Raw genomic sequence first — 19,475 nt, 5'->3', positions numbered from 1 at the left:
TTAGGTTTTTAAAAGATGTTTATTTATTTATTTTGAGAGAGAGAGAGAGAGCATGCTTGAGTGGGCAAGGAGCAGAGAGAGAGACAGAGGGAGAGAGAGAGAGAATCCCAAGATCCCGAGCCCCAATCGGGGCTCGATCTCACGAAGAGTGACATCATGACCTGAGCCAAAATCAAGAGTCAGACGCTTAACTGACTGAGCCACCCAGGCACCCCCTAGCCTTAAAGTTTTAATCAAAGGCTATACTTTTAAGAAAATCTGTGTGGCAGGGAATGCAGGTGCACGAATCTGTCAACACTGAAGGCAAACGATCTATTGGTATTGTTCCAGTCACTGCAAATAATTGTTAAATGGCAAGAAAAAAGAATTCATAACCAACATGGGTCATATCACACAGGTTACATAAAATATACAAACATATATAAATAGTGTCATATATAAACCAAACATTACACTCGGGAGTTTAGAAACCTTCCCCATGATCATGTGCTCCAGGAATCCACGACTGAAGTAGAGAACCCAGTAACTACAGCACATGAAATGTGAAAGCTTTAATTGCTTAGATGTTACACATTATTAACATTTGAAGACGTTACTTTATAGTAAGCCACTGTCCTTGAAGACATTAAAATCATCTCAATGAAGAGCCAAGAGAGAGGAAATGGAAAAAAAAATTCAGGGAGGCAGTATTTTAAATAATTTTGTGGAATACAAGTGGCCTTATTTATTATTTCCCCTTGAAGAAGGAGACTTGTTGCCCTATAAATCCTTTAATACTGAACCCCTTTTACTCTTCCTCTCTTGGAATAGAAGGCACGTTGGGTTGAAGAAGAAAGCCTTTCATAACTGGCCACGTCTCAGCGCCACCTGTTCGAGGAGAGGCAGACCCGCGTTCCAAATGGTTGAGTTAGTATTTCATGAAGCGCCATTTCTAACAGACACACTGTCTCCCTGAGCTTCTAGACAACGTTCATTCTTAACACGAAGTTCTCTTTTGAGGATAACATCGGGTTACAAACGTTTTTTTCCCCCTCCATTCAAATGTGATATTCTCCAGCGTTGATGCTAATTATGTTCTTTTCTTCCCAGAAGAAACCTAAAGCCAGATTTGGATCTTAATCTGAATGAGATGAGCTCCTTGGACATTTGAGCTCCCAGCATGGATGTCAGGTGGGGGTTGCAGAGGGGCAGAGTTTCAGGCCCCCCTCAGGCCCTGCCTCTAAACAGACCTCCAGGTGATTGGCTATGCTTAAGAATTGGAAAAACACTGCTCTAGGCTTCTCTATAAGCTGCACTGAAGAACGGGGTCCAGAAATTTCCAGTCTGGGGGTTCTCAGGGCACTGAGATGGCCTTTGGCAAATTATCGCATTTTGCTACTTGCTATTGACAACATCTGGAGAAGCCCATTTTGGCAAAGATCCTTATATCTTTTGGCAATGTACCAAAAGGACTCCAAAAATAGCATTTGGTACGAATTCTCCAAAACATGACATGTCTACTTATGATTTTGGTTTGGTTGTGCTGCAAGTCAAACCATATGCAAAAGGTACACATTCAAATAGACTAAATAAATGACAGGTCGCCATGAACAACAGAACCAAGAGACATGTAAGTTTTCTAGGAGTGACAGTTGAAGTTAGGTCTGGCATTTTAGCCATAAAACGAAAAGAAAAGGCTGGACAGATGATCACTGAAAGACCTTACTCTTGTAATTATTTTGCCTTAAAAAATAAAAGCTACAGTTTTAATTTTTTTTTTCCTTACCCTAATAAACAAGCAGAACAGCTTAGTTGGACCAGGCTCCTACCTTTATATCTAGTGGGTTGATGTCAGGATTTGTTTGACACTGCAGAGGTCCGAGAGTTTGAATATGAAAAATGTAGAGGAGAAATTCATCCCGGGCAGAGAATGGCCAGCCCACCTCCAGGAGAGTGTCACTGATGGTACTCGGTCCAATATTGTGCAGCTACAAACAAGGAACACATCAAATGATGGTACAGCACAAAACAGAAAGATGAAACCAAACTCCACATACTTCATGCCCAGTCTAAAGAAGCACATATTTTCGGCTTTAATGCATCTGGGCGATGATAGTGGCTATACGAAAACAGAATCTTTATCAGCCAGAGATGCTCCGAAAACAGGTGCTGGTGCTCAGACAAGAATCTTCCATTTTATGAAGCTCTAAGGGCAGATTTCCTTAGCAAAGACCATGCAAAGACCAGGTCTGATGATGACGTTTACCTTAAATTTACATTAATTTAATCACAGTGCTAGAAATGCAATTTTAATTATGCGCTTTCAAAACCTAGTTACTCTTTCTTTACATTGAAATCTGCCGTTTTCCTGACTGCCGACTTGTCAGTTGTAACCATCTGTGGTGCACTGTCTTTCACCCTCTGGAAAAATGGTTACCATCAAATGCTGAAGACCGTCCAGCCGCACCCCAGTTCACTGCAAGTGTGCATTTCAAAGCTGGGCTTCTTCTGTTTTAATCAGTGAATCTCAAAGAAAGGCCACATCTCATAAAGAGATGAGCGTTTTAAACACATGAATCCTATACTCACAGGACACAAAAAACAGCTTGAGAAGTTCACTAAATGTATTTAAATTTCTTGTGGTTTTGAAAATTCACTTCAAAGTTAGCAGGAAACTTTTGCCTCTTTTTTTTTTTTTCACAGTTCTGATCATTATACTGATCAATGAAACAATTTATAATTGGTTTTGCTTATTAGGCGGCTCACTCAGTTCACATTATCAGAGCAACATGACATCCACTGATAACAGTATATTTTGAGACATGAGAATAGCATGGAAGAAACATGTGACGATTGCTTTGTCACCATGGATTATTACCCTAAAATCTTATGATCCGTTTCTACTAAGATTAGAAGCAGGGCTTCCCTGAGAATCACTGAGCTTGAATATGGTGGCAGACTTTAAAGTTTCACCCTTCTTAAGCAGAAACTGGTGCACACAAGTTTAATCAATTATTTGACAGCATTTTTTTTTTTTTTCTTTTCCAGCGAGGTTCTTAATCCGAGTGGCCTTGGGGACTGTGTTATCCTTTTGCTAGCAAGAGAGTTTAGGGCAAAGCTTTGATCCAGCTTTGGACAGGGCTGATTCTGAACCTCAGGTTGGGCAGATGACAGAGGTTTTCGTGTTGACGCTGTGCAGGAGTTGATGCTTCTTTCCCACATATGTAAACAGCTCATCAGTTTTGAAATGGCTTCATTGTTAACCTTAGAGAATGCTATTCATGTCCCTTGTAGCTTGAGATGAAAGTCACAGTCAGGATTATTAGGTCAGTGGAATGAGTTATACAGGAAACAGACAGCATTAAATAAAAAGGGACCTCAAACAGAAGACAGCTTGGAGCATCATTTTTACCAAAATTCTATTCCTGATCCTTTGACAATGAACAGGAATAACTACTCTCCACTAATGGTATTTATTTTATTAAAAAAAAAAAAAAGAACAACTACTGAACTAGCCCTTTACTGAACTAGCCCTTTACTACATATTAGTTTCTAACTCTAAGAAATTTAAATGTTTCAGTAATTTTTGTGATGTTTATTTATTTTTGAGAGACAGAGACAGATCGTGAGCAGGCAAGGGGCAGAATGAGAGGGAGACACAGAATCTGAAGCAGGCTCCAGGCTCTGAGGTGTCAGCACAGAGCCCGACGCGGGGCTCGAACTCACAGACTGAAAGATCATGACCTGAGCTGAAGTCAGGTCGCTTGACTGAGCCACCCAGACTCCCCTAAGAAATTTATATGTTTCAGATGATGTGTCAACACAGTTACTCCCTATTCACAATTTAACACTTGAAGTAGAAAAAGATCATCAGGGCTTTTTCATGAGCTGCTGGTTTCCTTCTGGAAAATATTTTTCTAATTGATGACTATTTCAAATCTCAGAATAAGTTTTATATATATATATGTATATATATATATGGTTATAAGTTATATATATATATATGGTTATAAGTTATATATATATATATATGGTTATAAGTTATATATATATATATGGTTATAAGTTATATATATATATGGTTATAAGTTATATATATATATGGTTATAAGTTATATATATATATATATGGTTATAAGTTATATATATATATATATATATATTTTTTTTTTTTTTTTTTTTTGTACAGTAGTGAATAATCCATAAAATTTTCTCTGTCTGGTACCTTCTGGTTGGTGACTTTCAGTTTAAGAGGTGGGTAGGTTTTAAATGTTTCTACATTTGAAAATGTAGGAAGAGGCAAATACAGTTTAGGAAGCTAATCATTTTGATGCTTAGGCTGTCCAAACGTTAAAAGAAGAGGAATTAAGGAACATTTAAAAGAGAACAGTAGGGGCGCCTGGGTGGCCCTGTCGGTTAAGCATCTGGCTTTGGCTCAGGTCATGATCTGGTGGTGCTTGGGTTCAAGCCCCACATCAGGCTCAGCGCCTGGAGTCTACCTCAGATTGTGTCTCCCTTTCTCTCTGCCCTCCCCTGCTCATTCTCTCTCTCTCTCTCTCTCTCAAAAATAAAAACATTAAAAAAAATCTATAATAAAAAGAGAACAGTAACAAGATAAAATAGTCTCACTACATAACGGCTCTTACCACTAAAAAGCAAGCGACTCATACAGTCCCCCGCTCCAATATGATAGCAGCATATAAAGCTCAGATCTTGGATCGGTGTCTTTCAAAATGTTACTAAGAGTTTATTGGTAAAGAGTGTAAGAGAACACTCCCAACACAGCTTTAAGATAGACGAAAGCTACCTCATAAATATGTTCCACCACTGGTCCAACTCCCTCCTCTTTGTGGAGCTCCTCTTCTGGTTCCCAGTTAGGAACGGGCAGAACGATCTGCGGAGGGTGCGACACTCTGAAACATGGAGCGTTTTGTTAATTGCTGCTGATGACACAGGTGAAGAAGGCTTCACTAGTGGATGGTATACGAACAGCAACTGGACAAAGTGGCCCTCAATTTATTTGAACTATTGAACTATAGACTTATAGTCTATATAGACTTATAGACTGTTTGAACTATAGACTTAATTGTCTATAAGGAAAAAAAGTATGGAAAGTGATGTCTAGCAAAACAGCTAAAGGAACCGTAAAGGATCTAAAACATCTTCCGAAGGCTCTTAATTCCTAGTCTCTAGCTCACAGGTGGACTATTTTATAGTATCTCATCTCTTGGGCACTAGGGGGCAGAGTGGAGAGCATTCCTGAGTTGAGATGGATAATTAAACATATACACATATAAATGTATAAAGCTACCTATAGGTCCTGTGCAAGTGTATGAGTGTGTGTGTGTGTGTGTGTGTGTGTGTGTGTGTATACAGGATATAAATCCCTGCTTCAAGCCATACCAAGAACTGGGACTTTTTTTTTGTGGATAAAAATCTAGAATACCGTGTGGTGTGTTAAATAATGAGTTGTGAAGAAATGTAGTTTTTAATTAAATACTTCAGAGGAGAAAAGCAGCCACTTGTATAATCCTCCTTCTGAGATTTCTTGGGCTTTCCCCAAGGCTAGGCCCAGAGCCAAAATAAAGCCTGATGGAGTTCTAGAGTTGTCTTCTAGATAAGTTAAGGGTAAGAGACAGAGAATCACATGATTTAATCATGTAAGTAGGATATTAACTTGATACATGGATATTTCTTGCCTGCCATTTACACTTAGAAAGAGAGCACCGGGTGAATACAGTACAGTACCTGGGCATTATTCTACAGTAAAAGCTGGTTACAAACCAAATTGTTATTTTTATATAAGCTTAAAAAGGTGAATTCCCAAAAGAACAATTTTTTTTTTTTTTTTTAGCAATTTTTAGGTAAAGTATGTTTAAAAGAATTCCTAGACCTTTAGTTAAAAGCAACTCGAACAGAAAATCCCTCTTTTGGCAATCAGATGTCTTAAATGCCCTTTCAAAGGCATTAGTACTTAACACAGCCTCTAGCAACTTCAAACAGCTATCTTTATTTTCCCCTCTGAGTAATCTCTTTCTAAAGCAGAAAGCAAAATTTACTGGGCTAAATACTGACCCAAGGGCAAGTAACTTAATTTCTGTGTGTCCCTATTTCCTCATCTGGAAAATTATGATAAACTCTTCGGGTTGTATACCACAAATGATTGGAAAACAACTCAAATGCTCTTGGTCAAAGTTAATTTGGCTGCATTGTCTTCTGGGGGTGAGTGGAAGAAGTAAGTATATTTTTTCAACTGACAACCCACAGAAATTCTACTAAATTATACAACGCTTTGCTTTCATCCTTAATGGGCAACTATTTAACAAAAAGTGCAGGGCACAGCCTTGAGGGGCTGGTACCTCAATGTTGCCTACCCTTGTATTGCTTTGTTGGTATGTGATACTCCCCCTTCTGACTTGATTTGATTAATTCATGTTCAGACCAAACTGGGAACTTGGCGAGGAGAAGAGTACAGAACACAGAAGGTTACTTTCACTTGAGTGAAGCCCAGAGAGTTTGGGCTTGCTTTCCCATGGAGTTTTCACAACCTAACCATCCAAAACTTTTCTTTGCTCTTAGCAAAGGCCACAGAGAGCTGACTCCATGCTCCACATCCATTGTGAGGCTCTAGGGAAAACTTTTTTTTGTTTTGTTTTGTTTTTGTTTTTGGCATAGAGAGCAAGTATAGGACACGTATAGAACAAGTATGAAAATTTTTTTCTGAAAAATTGTGTTCTTATGGTCATCAATCCTGTAAGACTGGTCATAAATGCTCCAGTATCACAGAATCATAAATACTTAGAACTTGACAGGTGCTATGGAGGCGATGTGTTCAAAACCCCTCATTTTATACATGAAAGGAAAACGTGTTCAGAAAAGTAGAGGTTAGTTGCAGGTGAAGACTAGAGCTCAGGTTTACTCAGAACCATCCGTTTTACTTCCAATATATGGTTGACCCTTGAAAAACACAGATTTGGACCGTGAGGGTCCATTTATATGCAGATTTTTTCCATATATAAGATACAGTACTGTAAATGTTTTTTTTTTTTCTCTTCCTTATGATTTTCTTGGTGACTTTTTTCCCCTCTAGTCTACTTTATTATTAACATACAGTATATAACGCATATACAAAATATGTGTTAATCAACTGCTTAAGTTATCAGTAAGGCTTACTGTCAACAGTAGTTCAGTTTTGGAGGAGTCAAAAGTTACATGTGCAGGGGGTTGGTGCTTCTAACTCTTGTGTTGTTAAGAGGTCAACTGTGTTAATGCACCAACAGGGGCCACTAAGCAGCAGTGATTTTAGCAAGGACAACTTAAACTTCCTGCCCCATTTCTGTAACAAAATCAAATAGAAATCTGTAAGGAAACAAATAATCTATTATAGGGCATGGCAAAATCATTCAAAGGGTATGGCTCACAAAATTCAGCTATCTACCCTCTAAGACTTTTTCTTTTCTTTAAAAAAATTTTTTTTTAATGTTTATTTATTTTTGAGAGACAGAGAGAGACAAAGACAGAGCATGAGCAGGGAAGGGGCAGAGACAGACAGAGACATGGAATCCAAAGCAGGCTCCACGCTCTGAGCAGTCAGCACAGAGCCCGATGTGGGGCTTGAACCTATGAGCCATTATATCATGAGCTGAGCTGAAGTCAGACACTTAACTGACTAAGCCACCCAGGTGCCCCTGAGACTTTTTCAAATCTGGGGAAGCCATGGCAAAAACAGTGACTCTCTAAAGATTCCAAATAAATAAGTGAAAGGTTATTCCTGGTTTCCAAAATTATTATTTTTTTTAAGAAGGAAGAAAGAGTGTAATCAACTATTAGCCTAGGATAAACAGCCCAAACAGCCCTTACTGAATAGTGCTCACATTCTAAGATGGAGGACAGACCACTGTTCCATGGAGATGCACCAGTAATATGAAGAGTGGGGCACCAATGGTAATACTAGACATTAGGAAGGGATTAGGGAAGCAAGGAATTAGGTTTTTGATAAGTTAAAGTCTATATGCTATTGGATGTTCAAATCTGATGCTGCAGTAGTATGGTAGGGACCCTATTTTCGTAATCCTATTTTCAAACACTATTAGTCCTAAATAGCAGACTACTATTTATTGTGTGGAACAACAGTGGCTCTCACCGCGATGGCCAGTGTCCATACAGACCATGGTTGTTCATGATGGCAGTGTCCCTTAATCAAACCCACTCAATCCTGGTTATATTACAAAGGACATGATTTTATTACTCGTTGTGAGCTCAGTACATGTGGTGCTGCCTCTTGTGGCCAGATTTACTTCTTACAGACTTCAATGCTAAATTAATCCTTTGTCCCAACAAATGACATGTAAATCTGCTGAAAGACAGTGTTGACACCATCTGGCTTTAAAATCAGTAGAACATGGGGCGCCTGGGTGGCTCAGTTGGTTGAGCGTCCGGCTTCGGCACAGGTCATGATCTCACGGTTTGTGGGTTCGAGCCCTGCATCAGGTTCTGTGCTGACAGCTCAGAGACTGGAGCCTGTTTGCAATTCTGTGTCTCCCTCTCTCTCTGCTCCTCCCCTGCTCATGCTCTGTCTCTCTCTCTCTCTCAAAAATAAATAAACATTAAAACAAATTATAAAAAAATAAAAATCACTAGAACAATTCTCAGTATTTTTCCCCATTAAAAGAAATCAATCCATTTGAGTTTATTTTTAAAATTATAAAAATGAAATAAGAACTGCTAGAGATAGTGGATGATAAAATATATTGGAATAAACCAACTGGCAAAAAAAAAAAAAAAAGATTTTTCTGGAGACTGAGTGTGGAAGATTTTCAACACAGCAGCTGTCTGTTCCTTGAAGAATTAAACATTGGAGCTAATATTTTTGCTGAGTATTTGGAATAAAGAGTTTTATTTTGCAAAATGGTTAAAAAGAACTTTAACACTATGTTAGAGAATAAACTGTGGTCAAATGCTGGACATTTATCTAGCGATTAAAAAACCTGCACCCAGATGAGAAATCCAATTCTAATGACCTGCTTTGAACATTGGTAAAATGAATAGAAAATGTCCTTCTTTTTAAACTTAGAAACATTGGTGTCCTCATAAATGATGGCAGAAATGCACTTGTAAATATTTGTCTTACAAATTGGATATATAAGAATAAATACAGTTATTTTACACACTGTGCCGCCTTGGACTGAGTTATGTCTTATGGAATAAAAATAGATCCCAATTTAAAATTTGTTTTGGAATTTAAAAAGTTTCAATTTATTTTTGGTTAGCAAAACAAAGAAAAACTAAGCTTAATGAAGTAGACAACATTTCATGTATTCTAAGGTATAAATGTTAAAAATATGTCAAAATAAGATAGTACAAAAATGCTTATTTCTTCTCTGATTTTCTTTAGTGTTTTTCTCAGACAGGGGAGTTAAATAAGAAATGCACAAAAATGAAACATCTGGATTAGCTCCAATTATCTATAAATCAAACTCATTTCCTGTGAGTCAACTCATGAATTGAGGAAGAAATCACAAAGGAAATTACAAACGCTGTGACTGAAAACCCAACATATTCACATTTTGGTATGTGCTCCAGCAATTCTTAGAGGAAAATTTACAGCACTAAATGCTTATGTAAGAAAAGAAGAGAGGTCTCCAGTCAATGATTTAATTTCTACATAGAGGAACCAGAAAAAAAGAGAAAATCGAACCCAAAGTGAGCAGAAGGAAGGAAATAATAATAACAAAAGCAAGGGCCAATGGAATAGAAAACAAACAAACAAACAAACAAATTAAAAGAGAGGGTAAAAAAAAAGAAAGAAAAAATATGAAACCAAAATGAAACCAAAAATCTGGCTCTTTGGAAAGGTCTTTAAACTCTCGTTAGAGTGACTGGCGGCGGGGGGGGGGGGGGGGGGAAGCGGGGGAGTAAAAGATACAAATTGCCAATATGGGGAATGATGAGGTCCTACATACATTAAAGGGCAAATGAGAGATTATCATGAGCCATGCATGTAACAACTTAGCTGAAACAGACAACTTCCTTGAAAGACAAACCGAATGTTTCCCCTTAAGATCAAGGTAGGATCTAAAAACAAGGCAGAGATGCCTTCTTGCACCATGTCTATTTGATCCTGCCTTGATACTCCTAGACTGTGCAGTATGAGAAGAAAAAGAAATAAAAGGCATAACTACGTAGTAAACAACTTAACCTTTCCCCCAAACTGGTGTGGCCTTTGGCCTCAGCTTCTGAGAGGTAAAATCTAAGCTCTAGAAATTTTATGCCTGAGAGGAAGAATTATCTTTGTTTTCTTGGGGGTCTTGGGTCCCACTGGATATTCTAACTATGATTTAGAGTGAGAGTTGCCCACATCAGAAAGACCAACAGTGTGATTCAGGGTGGGAGCTTGATCACATCATATCAGACAACCTGGAGACTGAGATCAATTAAGTGGTCAATGAATCGGTCATGCCTACATAGGCAATAAAAACTGTGATTGGGGATCACAGTTGGATCCTGGGTTGGGGATACTCCATATATACTGTTATATACCCAGACGAGGAAAGTGACATGTCCTGACTCCATGGAGGATAACAACAGAAGCCTTGTGTCTGGTGGTACTGTCCCCAGGCTCCAACTTATACACGTCTTCCCTTGGCTAATTTTAATTTTTATCTTTTCCCTGTAATGAACTGAGCCCATGAGTATAATACCTTTCAGTGAGTTCTGTGAGTTCTTCTATGTGGATTATCAGATCTGAGGGGGGTTTGGGGAACCACTCAAATCTGCAATTGGTGTCAGACATAAGGGTAATCTCTTGGGGCACCTGTGTGGCTCAGTCGGTTGAGCGCCGACTTCGGCTCAGGTCGTGATCTCACAGTTCGTGGGTTCGAGCCCCGCGTCGGGCTCTGTGCTGACAGCTCAGAGCCTAGAGCCTGCTTCAGATTCTGTGTCTCCCTCTCTGCCCCTCCCCCACTTGCGGTTAGTCTCTCTCTCTCTCTCTTTCTCTCTCTCTCAAAAATAAACATTAAAAAAAATTTTTTTTAAAGAAGTAAGGGTAATCTCTTGTGGGTACTATTGCCTTGAACTTTGGAGTTGGCTAAACTTTTGCACATACAGATGAGATTAGTCAGGATAAAAAATAAAACTTTGTATTCACAGATGACATAGGAATGTTATAGAAAATTCTAGGAAATCAACAAACAATAAAGCTACTAGAATTTGTAAGTGACTTTATGAGATCTCAGGATACATTGCTTGCATTTCAAGACTTATTATACATGTAGATCAATGGAACAGAATGGGAGGTCTGGAAACAGCTTCACAGATAGACAAAGGTGTCAAGCAATTCAATGGGGGAAGGATGGTCTGACAACCAATAGCATAGCAACAATTGGATGTTCTTATACCAAAGTGAGCCTTGGACCTTACCTCAGATCAGATTAAAAAATAATTTAATCATAGACCAAAATGTAAAATTGCAAAACTTGTAGAAGAAAACAATAGAAAATCTTGCGACTCTGCAGAAAGCAAAGATTTTTTTTTTTACAAAGGACAAAAAGAGGGCAAACTATAAAATATTTAAAGTCGAATTTCATACAAACTAAACACGTTTGCTTTTTGAACATCACTGTTAAGAAAATAACAAGCCAAACCATAAACTGAAAGAAATATTTCAGTAAGAAAATATTTGCAGGACACATATCCGATAGATGATTTTGCATGCAGAATATATAAGGAACTTTTACAGCTTGATAATGATAGACAATAATAAATGGGCAAAATTTTATTTATTTTTAAAAATTATTATTTTTTAAATTATAAGGTTGGTATTCTTAATGTTTATTTATAAATTTATATTTATTTTGAGAGAGACAGAACGTGACTGGGGGAAGGGACAGAGAGCGGGGGAGAGAGAGAGAGAATCCCAAGCAGGCTCTGTGTTGCCAGAGAGCCTGTGAGATCATGACCTGAGCCAAAATCAAGAGCCAGATGCTCAACTGACTGAATCACCCAGGCACCCCGGGCAGAATTGTAAAAGGCACTTCAAAGAGAACCCTAATGGCAAATGAGTTGTGAACAGATGCTCAATATCACCAGTCATTAGAAAATGCTAATTAAAACTCCATGAGATTCTTCTCACATACTTATTACAATGGATAAAAACGAACGAAAAAAAACCAAACCTCAAGCACATTGCCTACAAGCCCACGGCACAGCTGGAACTCCCATCTGCCGGGGGGGGGGGGGGGGGGGGGGAACGTCAAATGAAAATGGCACAGCCACTTTGAAACACAGGTTGGCAGTTTCTTGTAAAGTTAACCATACCTTTGCCATACAACTCCACTCCATTTGTGAAAACAAATACCCCAACAAAGACCTGTATGTGAATGCCTCTAGCAGGCTTATTATTTATAGCCCCAAACTTGGAAACAACCCAAATGTTCACCAACCTGTGGATGGATGAACATTTCACGGGACTTCTGTATAGTGGAATACTTCTCAGCAATAAAAAGAAACAGACCACTGATACATGTAGGAACATGGGTGTTTTTTCCAAATGCATTATGCTAAGTGAAAGAAGCCAGATTCAAAAGGCTACATTCTGTAGGAGTAGATTTATATTATTTTTCTGGAAAGACAGTGACAGAAGATAGATCAAGGTTTCCAGAGCCTGGGAGTGAGGGCTGGGTCAACTACAAAGGTGCATGAGAAGCTATGTGGGGTGACAGAACTGTTTTACATTGAACGTCCTTGTGGTGTCTTAATGCTTCAAACTGAACATCTAAAAAAAAAAAAAAGGGTGACTTTTACTTTATATAATTTATACCTCAATAAACCTGACTTAAAAAAAGATAAACCCCATAAACTGAAAAGATATTTGCAACCTCCGTAGCTGATAAAGGATTAGTGTTTCAACTCTAGAATAGGAAAGAGGGCTGCCTCGTGGCTCAGTTGGTTAAGCATCTGATTTCAGGTCAGGTCGTAATATCACAGCTTGTGAGTCTGAGCCCTGCATCAGCTCAGAGCCTGCTTCGGGCTCAGAGCCTGTCGGCACAGAGCCCGCTTCGGATCTTCTGTCCGCTTCTCTCTCTCTGCAACTCCACCGCTCACGTTCTCTGTCTCTCAAAAATAAATGAATATTAAAAATAAAAATTAAAAAAATAGAAAAGAGTTCCTATGAATATGAAAAAAAGTCTCTTAGTAGAAATGTGTCTTTAAAAATGAACAGAAATTACCCAATTTGGGAAGAATGGAGTCAGCAAATGCATGAAAAAGCTACTTGGTCTCATTTAGGAATCGGGGAACAGCAAATTGAACCTTCAGTTAGATAGTATTTCTTATCCATCAAAATGAAAAACTCCACCATTCTGTGAGTTTAGTTAACAAAGTGGAGAGTTCTTTGAATGATAACTTGGTATAATTATTTTGAAAAAGTTTGGTACTATTTAAAAAAAATTTTTTTAATGTTTATTTATTTTTGACAGAGAGAGAGAGAGAGACAGAGCATGGGGGGGGGGAGGGGCAGAGAGAGAGGGAGACACAGAATCCGAAGCAGGCTCCAGGCTCTGAGCTGTCAGCGCAGAGCCCGACGCGGGGCTCGAACTCACAGACTGCGAGATCATGACCTGAGCCGAAGTTGGACGCTCGACCGACTGAGCCACCCAGGCGCCCCAAGTTTGGTACTATTTAGTAAAGTTAGTGTACATTGTCTGATCCTGAAATTCTACCTCTAAGCAGGTACCCTTCCCACCTCCTTCTACATGTGTACCATGAGGTATGCACAAGAAAGTCTGTAACCAAGGAAAAAGAAAAGCCCCAGTGTTCATCAAGAGGGGAATGGATGAGCAAGTATTGTGTTGCTTTACAATGTTAAACCCTACTGCAATTAAAATGAATGAACTATAGGCACCTTCCCTAGAGTGGGTGAATGTCAAAACACTCATTTGAATGAAAAAATCACAGAAGCATAAACAAACAAGCTTTTGCATAGCTAAGGTTCAAAGAACTCTCTCATAGGCTGCACGGCATGATCATTTATAAATATGCACCTGGAGGCAGGCTGCCTGTACTTCCATGGTACCTCCCCACTTCCTAGCTGGGTAGCCTTCAACTCCAAAATTCCCTCACCTGTACAGCAAGGATACTGGTCCACATTAAGAGGTGCCAATGGGTTGGGGTAGCACATGGAAGGATCAATCCATGTTAGGTATTATTCTGTTCTAATCCACTAAGTGGCACCTCACTGGTCCCAGGAGGACAGGCAGGGCTCCACCTCCCCACCTCCCTCACCCTCACAGAGGACAGCCAGAGGCTGCAGTATCCTGGAGACAAGGGCTCTGAATGCAGTGGCCCTAGCTGCCAACATGGAGACGTGGGAACCACTCAGGACTATGAAAAGGATAAGGGAACTGGGATTGCTGGAGCCCCAAAGACAGTTCGGCCCAGAATACCAAGTCCTAGATTGTCCTGAAGGAATAAGAATTACAATGAAATCAATGAGGTCCACATTTGTGTAAGATAAGAACTCTATGCCCTCCATTTCTAATGTCTTTTCATCCCCCAGGCATGGATTTCCCAAGATGGTAGTTCTTCTAAGCCTTTTACTTGACCACTTTCCTCTCATCTCTCAACTGATTGCTTATTGGTACCTTTTTCAAGGAATAGGACAAAAGGAAAAAGATATAAGATGGAGATCCCATCAACCCTCACTCACATCTACGAGCTGGCCATTTGTTAAACTGAAGATGTGGTATGGTGAGGCTAGGTTTTCATTATATTTCCAAAATAATTTTTGGAGAAGTGAGACTCTCAGGGTCTCACCTGTCTATTTTATCTGGCGTCTTATCACTAGTTTTTATAGTCTGATTACTGAACTGTCAGTTTGGGGAGTAAAGTGATCTCTTGTGTTGATATCCTTCAAGTCAATTACCATACAGGGTTTACTCTAGTTTTTAATGGAAGGCTAATGAAGGGTAGAAAAGCATGAAATTTATAACCAGAGTGAATTGTGATTGCTAATGCATTAGGAAAATTCCATATAGTTTTTCCTAGTGTTTTTCATAACGCTCACATACAGGAAGCCATTATTATAGTATAACTACTACAATATCTTGATTATTACTTACCCTCTTATTTCTACTTGAGCTACAGCAGTGATGTTGATTTGCAGGCTCACAAAATTGCTGTCTGGGTTGTCCTTGTTGGAACTAAAACACAGCGACAATATGATTTCAATATATTTTCTCAGCCATGTTACAACATATGATCATAAAAAACATTCCATATATAAAAAGAATAACAAACATTACTACTACAGTCATTCAGAAAACAATGGCGTATCCATTCTACGAAATCACAACCATCTGAAAGTGGAAATGCTAAGATTTTCTATGGGTAAAAATAATGTAACTTTCCATGAGGCAGCATCTTATCTGAAAACACAACAGACATCTAGGAAAGCTAATGCTTTTTTGTTTCAATGGCTAAACCAAAAAGGTGAGCTGAATTCATTTTCCACCTTCTACCTTGGACACATTCCTTAGCTTCTCTGTGCATCATGTTTATTGCCCATCAAACGGGAAAGGACAAGCACAGTGAACTCCTGATTCTCCATGCTAATAAAGAAGAGAACTGGCAAGAATAATCCAAGGGCAGCACATAATGGAAAAAGCGTTTGCATTTGGCTCTGGAATGCATCATACCATACATTGTTTTGGCAGCAAATTTATCTTCCTTATGGTTTATTTCTGAAGTAATATTAAAATAACTGCACATTCACTGCATGCTCACTGGCTGACTAGGGTGGGGGCCAGGGACTGAATTAGAAGCATAGCCAATGACGATGGCAGGAAGAAGGAAGACCCCAGGAAGTCTGGCAGCTCAGACTGACACAATCAGGAGAGGCCATCGATGCTGTCCAGGGCATCGAGAATCTCAAGATAGAAGGTGAATGTTTAATGATGTTTCTTAGAACAGTGGCAAAATTATTTTTAAGTCTGCTTTTTTTTTTCTCTCAAGCAAATATAATCACGTATGAAATTTAGTTTTTGAAAAATACATGTGTTGGGGCACCTGGGTGGCTCAGTTGGTTACGCCCCCGGCTCAGGTCATGATCTCGCAGTTCTCAAGTTCAAGCCCCGTGTCAGGCCCTGTGCTGACAGCTCAGAGCCTGGAGCCTGCTTCAGATTCTGTGTCTCCTTCTGTCTCTGCTCCTTCCCCATTCGCACTCTGTCTCTCTCTCTCTCCAAAATAAACAATAAAAATATTTTAAAAATTAAAAAAAAAATGCACGTGTTAAACGGGCAGTAAAGAAAATGAAACATGGTCTCATGAGAGGCTTGACCAGTAGCTGAGCTTTGAATGCAGATGTCATTTGCCTTTATTACCCTCTTGTGCTTTCACTGAAGTCACCCTCATATCCCCAAGATTATGCAGCTTTCAGCAAACAGATGTGGCCACACCACCACTGACAGGTCATGTTTATATCCAGGTCTCATTAAGAAGAGAAAGCGTCCGCTTTTCATCATCGACTTTCACACAGATTCAATGGATAATGCTTTAACACTGCAGGAGTGGTAATGGGGTATGTTCTGACTAGCTTTTGAAGCTTCCCAAATGTGGGAGCTGGAAAGGAGATGTAAAAGTCAGCTTTCAAAGGAGGAGGAGGAGACAGAATCATCCCCACTATGCTTTTGAAAAGTCTTGTCTGATTGTATATACTGATAAGGCCACTTAAACCACAAACACACATAAAAGATATAAACAGGCCAATGTCAGGCTCATTTCCTGCAATAGGGCATCACTACTAAGCTAGTGATGAGCCTAGGGGGACTTGTTCACCAAAGTTTGAACCCCAGTTTCCAGGCCACTTTATTATTATCACATCTGGGGAAAATCAGTTAACTAAAAAGGTTTTTGGGGTTTTTTTTTTTAAGGCAGAATTCTTAATTACCAGCAAGAAGTCATTAAGTCTACTTGTTGTACATTGCATGGCTCTGAATGCATTATGGGAAACTCTTCAGTTTGGAAATTTAGGTCTCATTGTTGCACACGTTACCCAGACTTGGTTCTATTTTCTAGTTCACACTGCTTTGCAGCAGTGAATGTAAAAATGATGAAAAAAAAGTCGTTTCATTTAAGCGATCCTGTAACTTCATTGTGTTTTGTTTCCATGTGGTTTAAATAACACAATTGTCTTTACTCACAAAAAAAGCCAGCAGATGTCAAGCCCTGAAATCATCTTTGGACAGGAGTCTAACATGAAGCTTACGGAGGCTATTTTACCATGTAATGAAAGCAATGGCAGAGGTGGAGACGAAACCTGTTGGCTAATCAAAATCATCTGTCACACAGCCTTGTCATGACACTAGGTACTGCCATCAGCCAGTGGTGTCAACAAAATCTCCCAGTAAGAAAGGCACCAGGCTTGATATACAACTTAGATGCTTCCTTGACCTCTTTTCCTGGAAGGAAACCTCCTTCACTAACACCACTGCTACATTCAAACAAGCAATCCATCACCGTCCGGGATGCTGAGCTATTTATACTGTCGGTGCTAATTCTGCATGGGAATGATGGATTTCCTCTCCACAACTACGCCCCATGTCATGCACCAAGGATAAACACGTTTTTCATTTATCACTCTGATGCTATTTTCCTTTTCTTTACTGTTCCCTCTTTTCTAACATTCCCTCTGTACTTTCTGTGGTCTTTGGAATGCTAGCAAATACAATACGATGTTCATTTCACCGCTGCTGAGGAAGCAGTTTCACTGATATCACAAAAGACCTGTTTGTATGTGGGAACTGCTATCTGAGACCCGCTCTACACAGGGAGGAGAATGTTTACATGTCACACAGAGCTGCGGCATGAAGAGACCATTTAATGAAAACATTTGGTAACATGAAATATTTTAAGTTGATTAATACATAAAGCCTGTTTCTCTTTGGGTTCTGTTTGTGGAAAGGGTTATTAAAAGTGGGTAATGGCGATCAATATGGTCAAAAGCTTAAGAACTTAGACTTCAGAATATTTGGTTTAATTTACTTTAGGTTTTAACACATTTAAATTGAACGCACACCATCCATAAATATTGATTTATGCCTTTGGAGTCTGCCAATGAGGCATGTAGATAAATGGTCACTCGTGAATACTTCACTATTTGAGTGTTAAGTATTCTCAAACGTTTTTATCTTGGAAATGTCTGTTTTTGGAATTTGATGCTTTGTGTATGTTCCTGTAGCCTCTCTGGTTCTTCCTTCATTTCCACATTTTTATGTTTTTTTCAGAATAATGTTAAAATAGTCATGAGTTTCTATAGCACATAAGGATGGAATATCATCATGGTCCACTCTTTTAGATGAAGCGAGATGTTAGAAGTGTGACCGTTTCTATCTTCCATCAAATTTAGCACTTTGTTGCTAAATTCACTGGTTGGAGGATGATCTCCAGGATGGGTCTGGGGAAGGCATTTGGAATATTAGTTGTTGTCCTTTGTCCCCAGAGTGAACTACTCGTTTCATTTATTCTGTTATCTGTAGCTGCAATCAAAAGTAAGAAGGATGTGTCAGGGAATTTGCTTTGCATCTTTGTAACAGATTTTATTTCTAAATAAATGATTTCTATTTTGTGAGGATGTATCTTCATACCGTTTGTGGGACTGACATCACAGACAGTGATGGTAAGAAATAGAAACTTGAGGCTGCTGTCTGGAGTGATGGTTCTCAGTATAGGGTGCCTTTACTTTTTTTTTCTGAAAAAGTTAAAAATATAAGCAAAAGATTCCCCAAATAAAAATATTTAGGACTACCTAAACCTTTTGGAAAATATACATTTATGTAGACATAAAGAAGTGATTTAATATGCTTTTGGTAAAATGGTATTACAGAAATCATTGTGTCAGCGTCTCATCACTAATATGGGTAAAATTTTTTTAAAATCTCTTAAGAATCAGCAGAAAATATTAAGTTAAATCTTTAAAAAGACTTAATTAAGGTCAGAAAAGGACGTAAGGTAGGTGATAAAAACCTTCCTTCTTAGAAATCTATCACAAGATTTAGGGGATGTGGTTTGTGATACAGGTTGCAGATTTTTTTTTTTTAATGTTTATTTATTTTTGAGAGACAGAGACAGACAGATCGTGAGCAGGCAATGGGCAGAGAGAGAGGGAGACACAGAATCTGAAGCAGGCTCCAGGCTCTATGCTGTTAGCACAGAGCCCGACACGGGGCTCCAACTCACGAACCATGAGATCATGACTTGAGCCGAAGTTGGACACTTAACCGACTGAGCCACCCAGGCGTCCCGCAGGTTGCAGATTTTAAAAATCTGCTATGTTCTTATACAGTTTATATATTTTATTTTATTACTATTTTTAATTTTTTTTTAACGTTTTATTTATTTTTGAGAGACAAAGCATGAGCGGGGATGGGGCAGAGAGAGAGAGGGGGACACAGAATGCAAAACAGGCTCCAGGCTCTAAGCCCAACATGGGGTTGGAACCCACA

At 39.0% G+C, this 19,475-nt stretch overlaps 1 protein-coding gene across 1 annotated transcript in view; it reads right to left on the bottom strand.

Moving 5' to 3' along the window:
* The window catches only part of ITGA8 (integrin subunit alpha 8), a 188,832-nt gene that overhangs the window by 33,609 nt on the left and 135,748 nt on the right, over positions 1-19,475 (bottom strand). The window contains exons 23-25 of the mRNA XM_019460684.2: positions 15,096-15,176; positions 4,787-4,892; positions 1,809-1,967 (exon numbers count right to left, since the gene is read on the bottom strand). Of these exons, the coding sequence (XP_019316229.2) occupies positions 1,809-1,967; positions 4,787-4,892; positions 15,096-15,176 (346 nt within the window). The remainder of the gene's footprint in view (positions 1-1,808; positions 1,968-4,786; positions 4,893-15,095; positions 15,177-19,475) is intronic.

This window comes from Panthera pardus, unplaced genomic scaffold (genome assembly GCF_024362965.1).
Source record: "Panthera pardus isolate Hobbes unplaced genomic scaffold, ASM2436296v1 HiC_scaffold_6, whole genome shotgun sequence".
NCBI lineage: Eukaryota > Metazoa > Chordata > Mammalia > Carnivora > Felidae > Panthera > Panthera pardus.
Note: the sequence above shows the minus strand (reverse complement) of the source record. Positions and strands in the feature narration are given on the sequence as shown.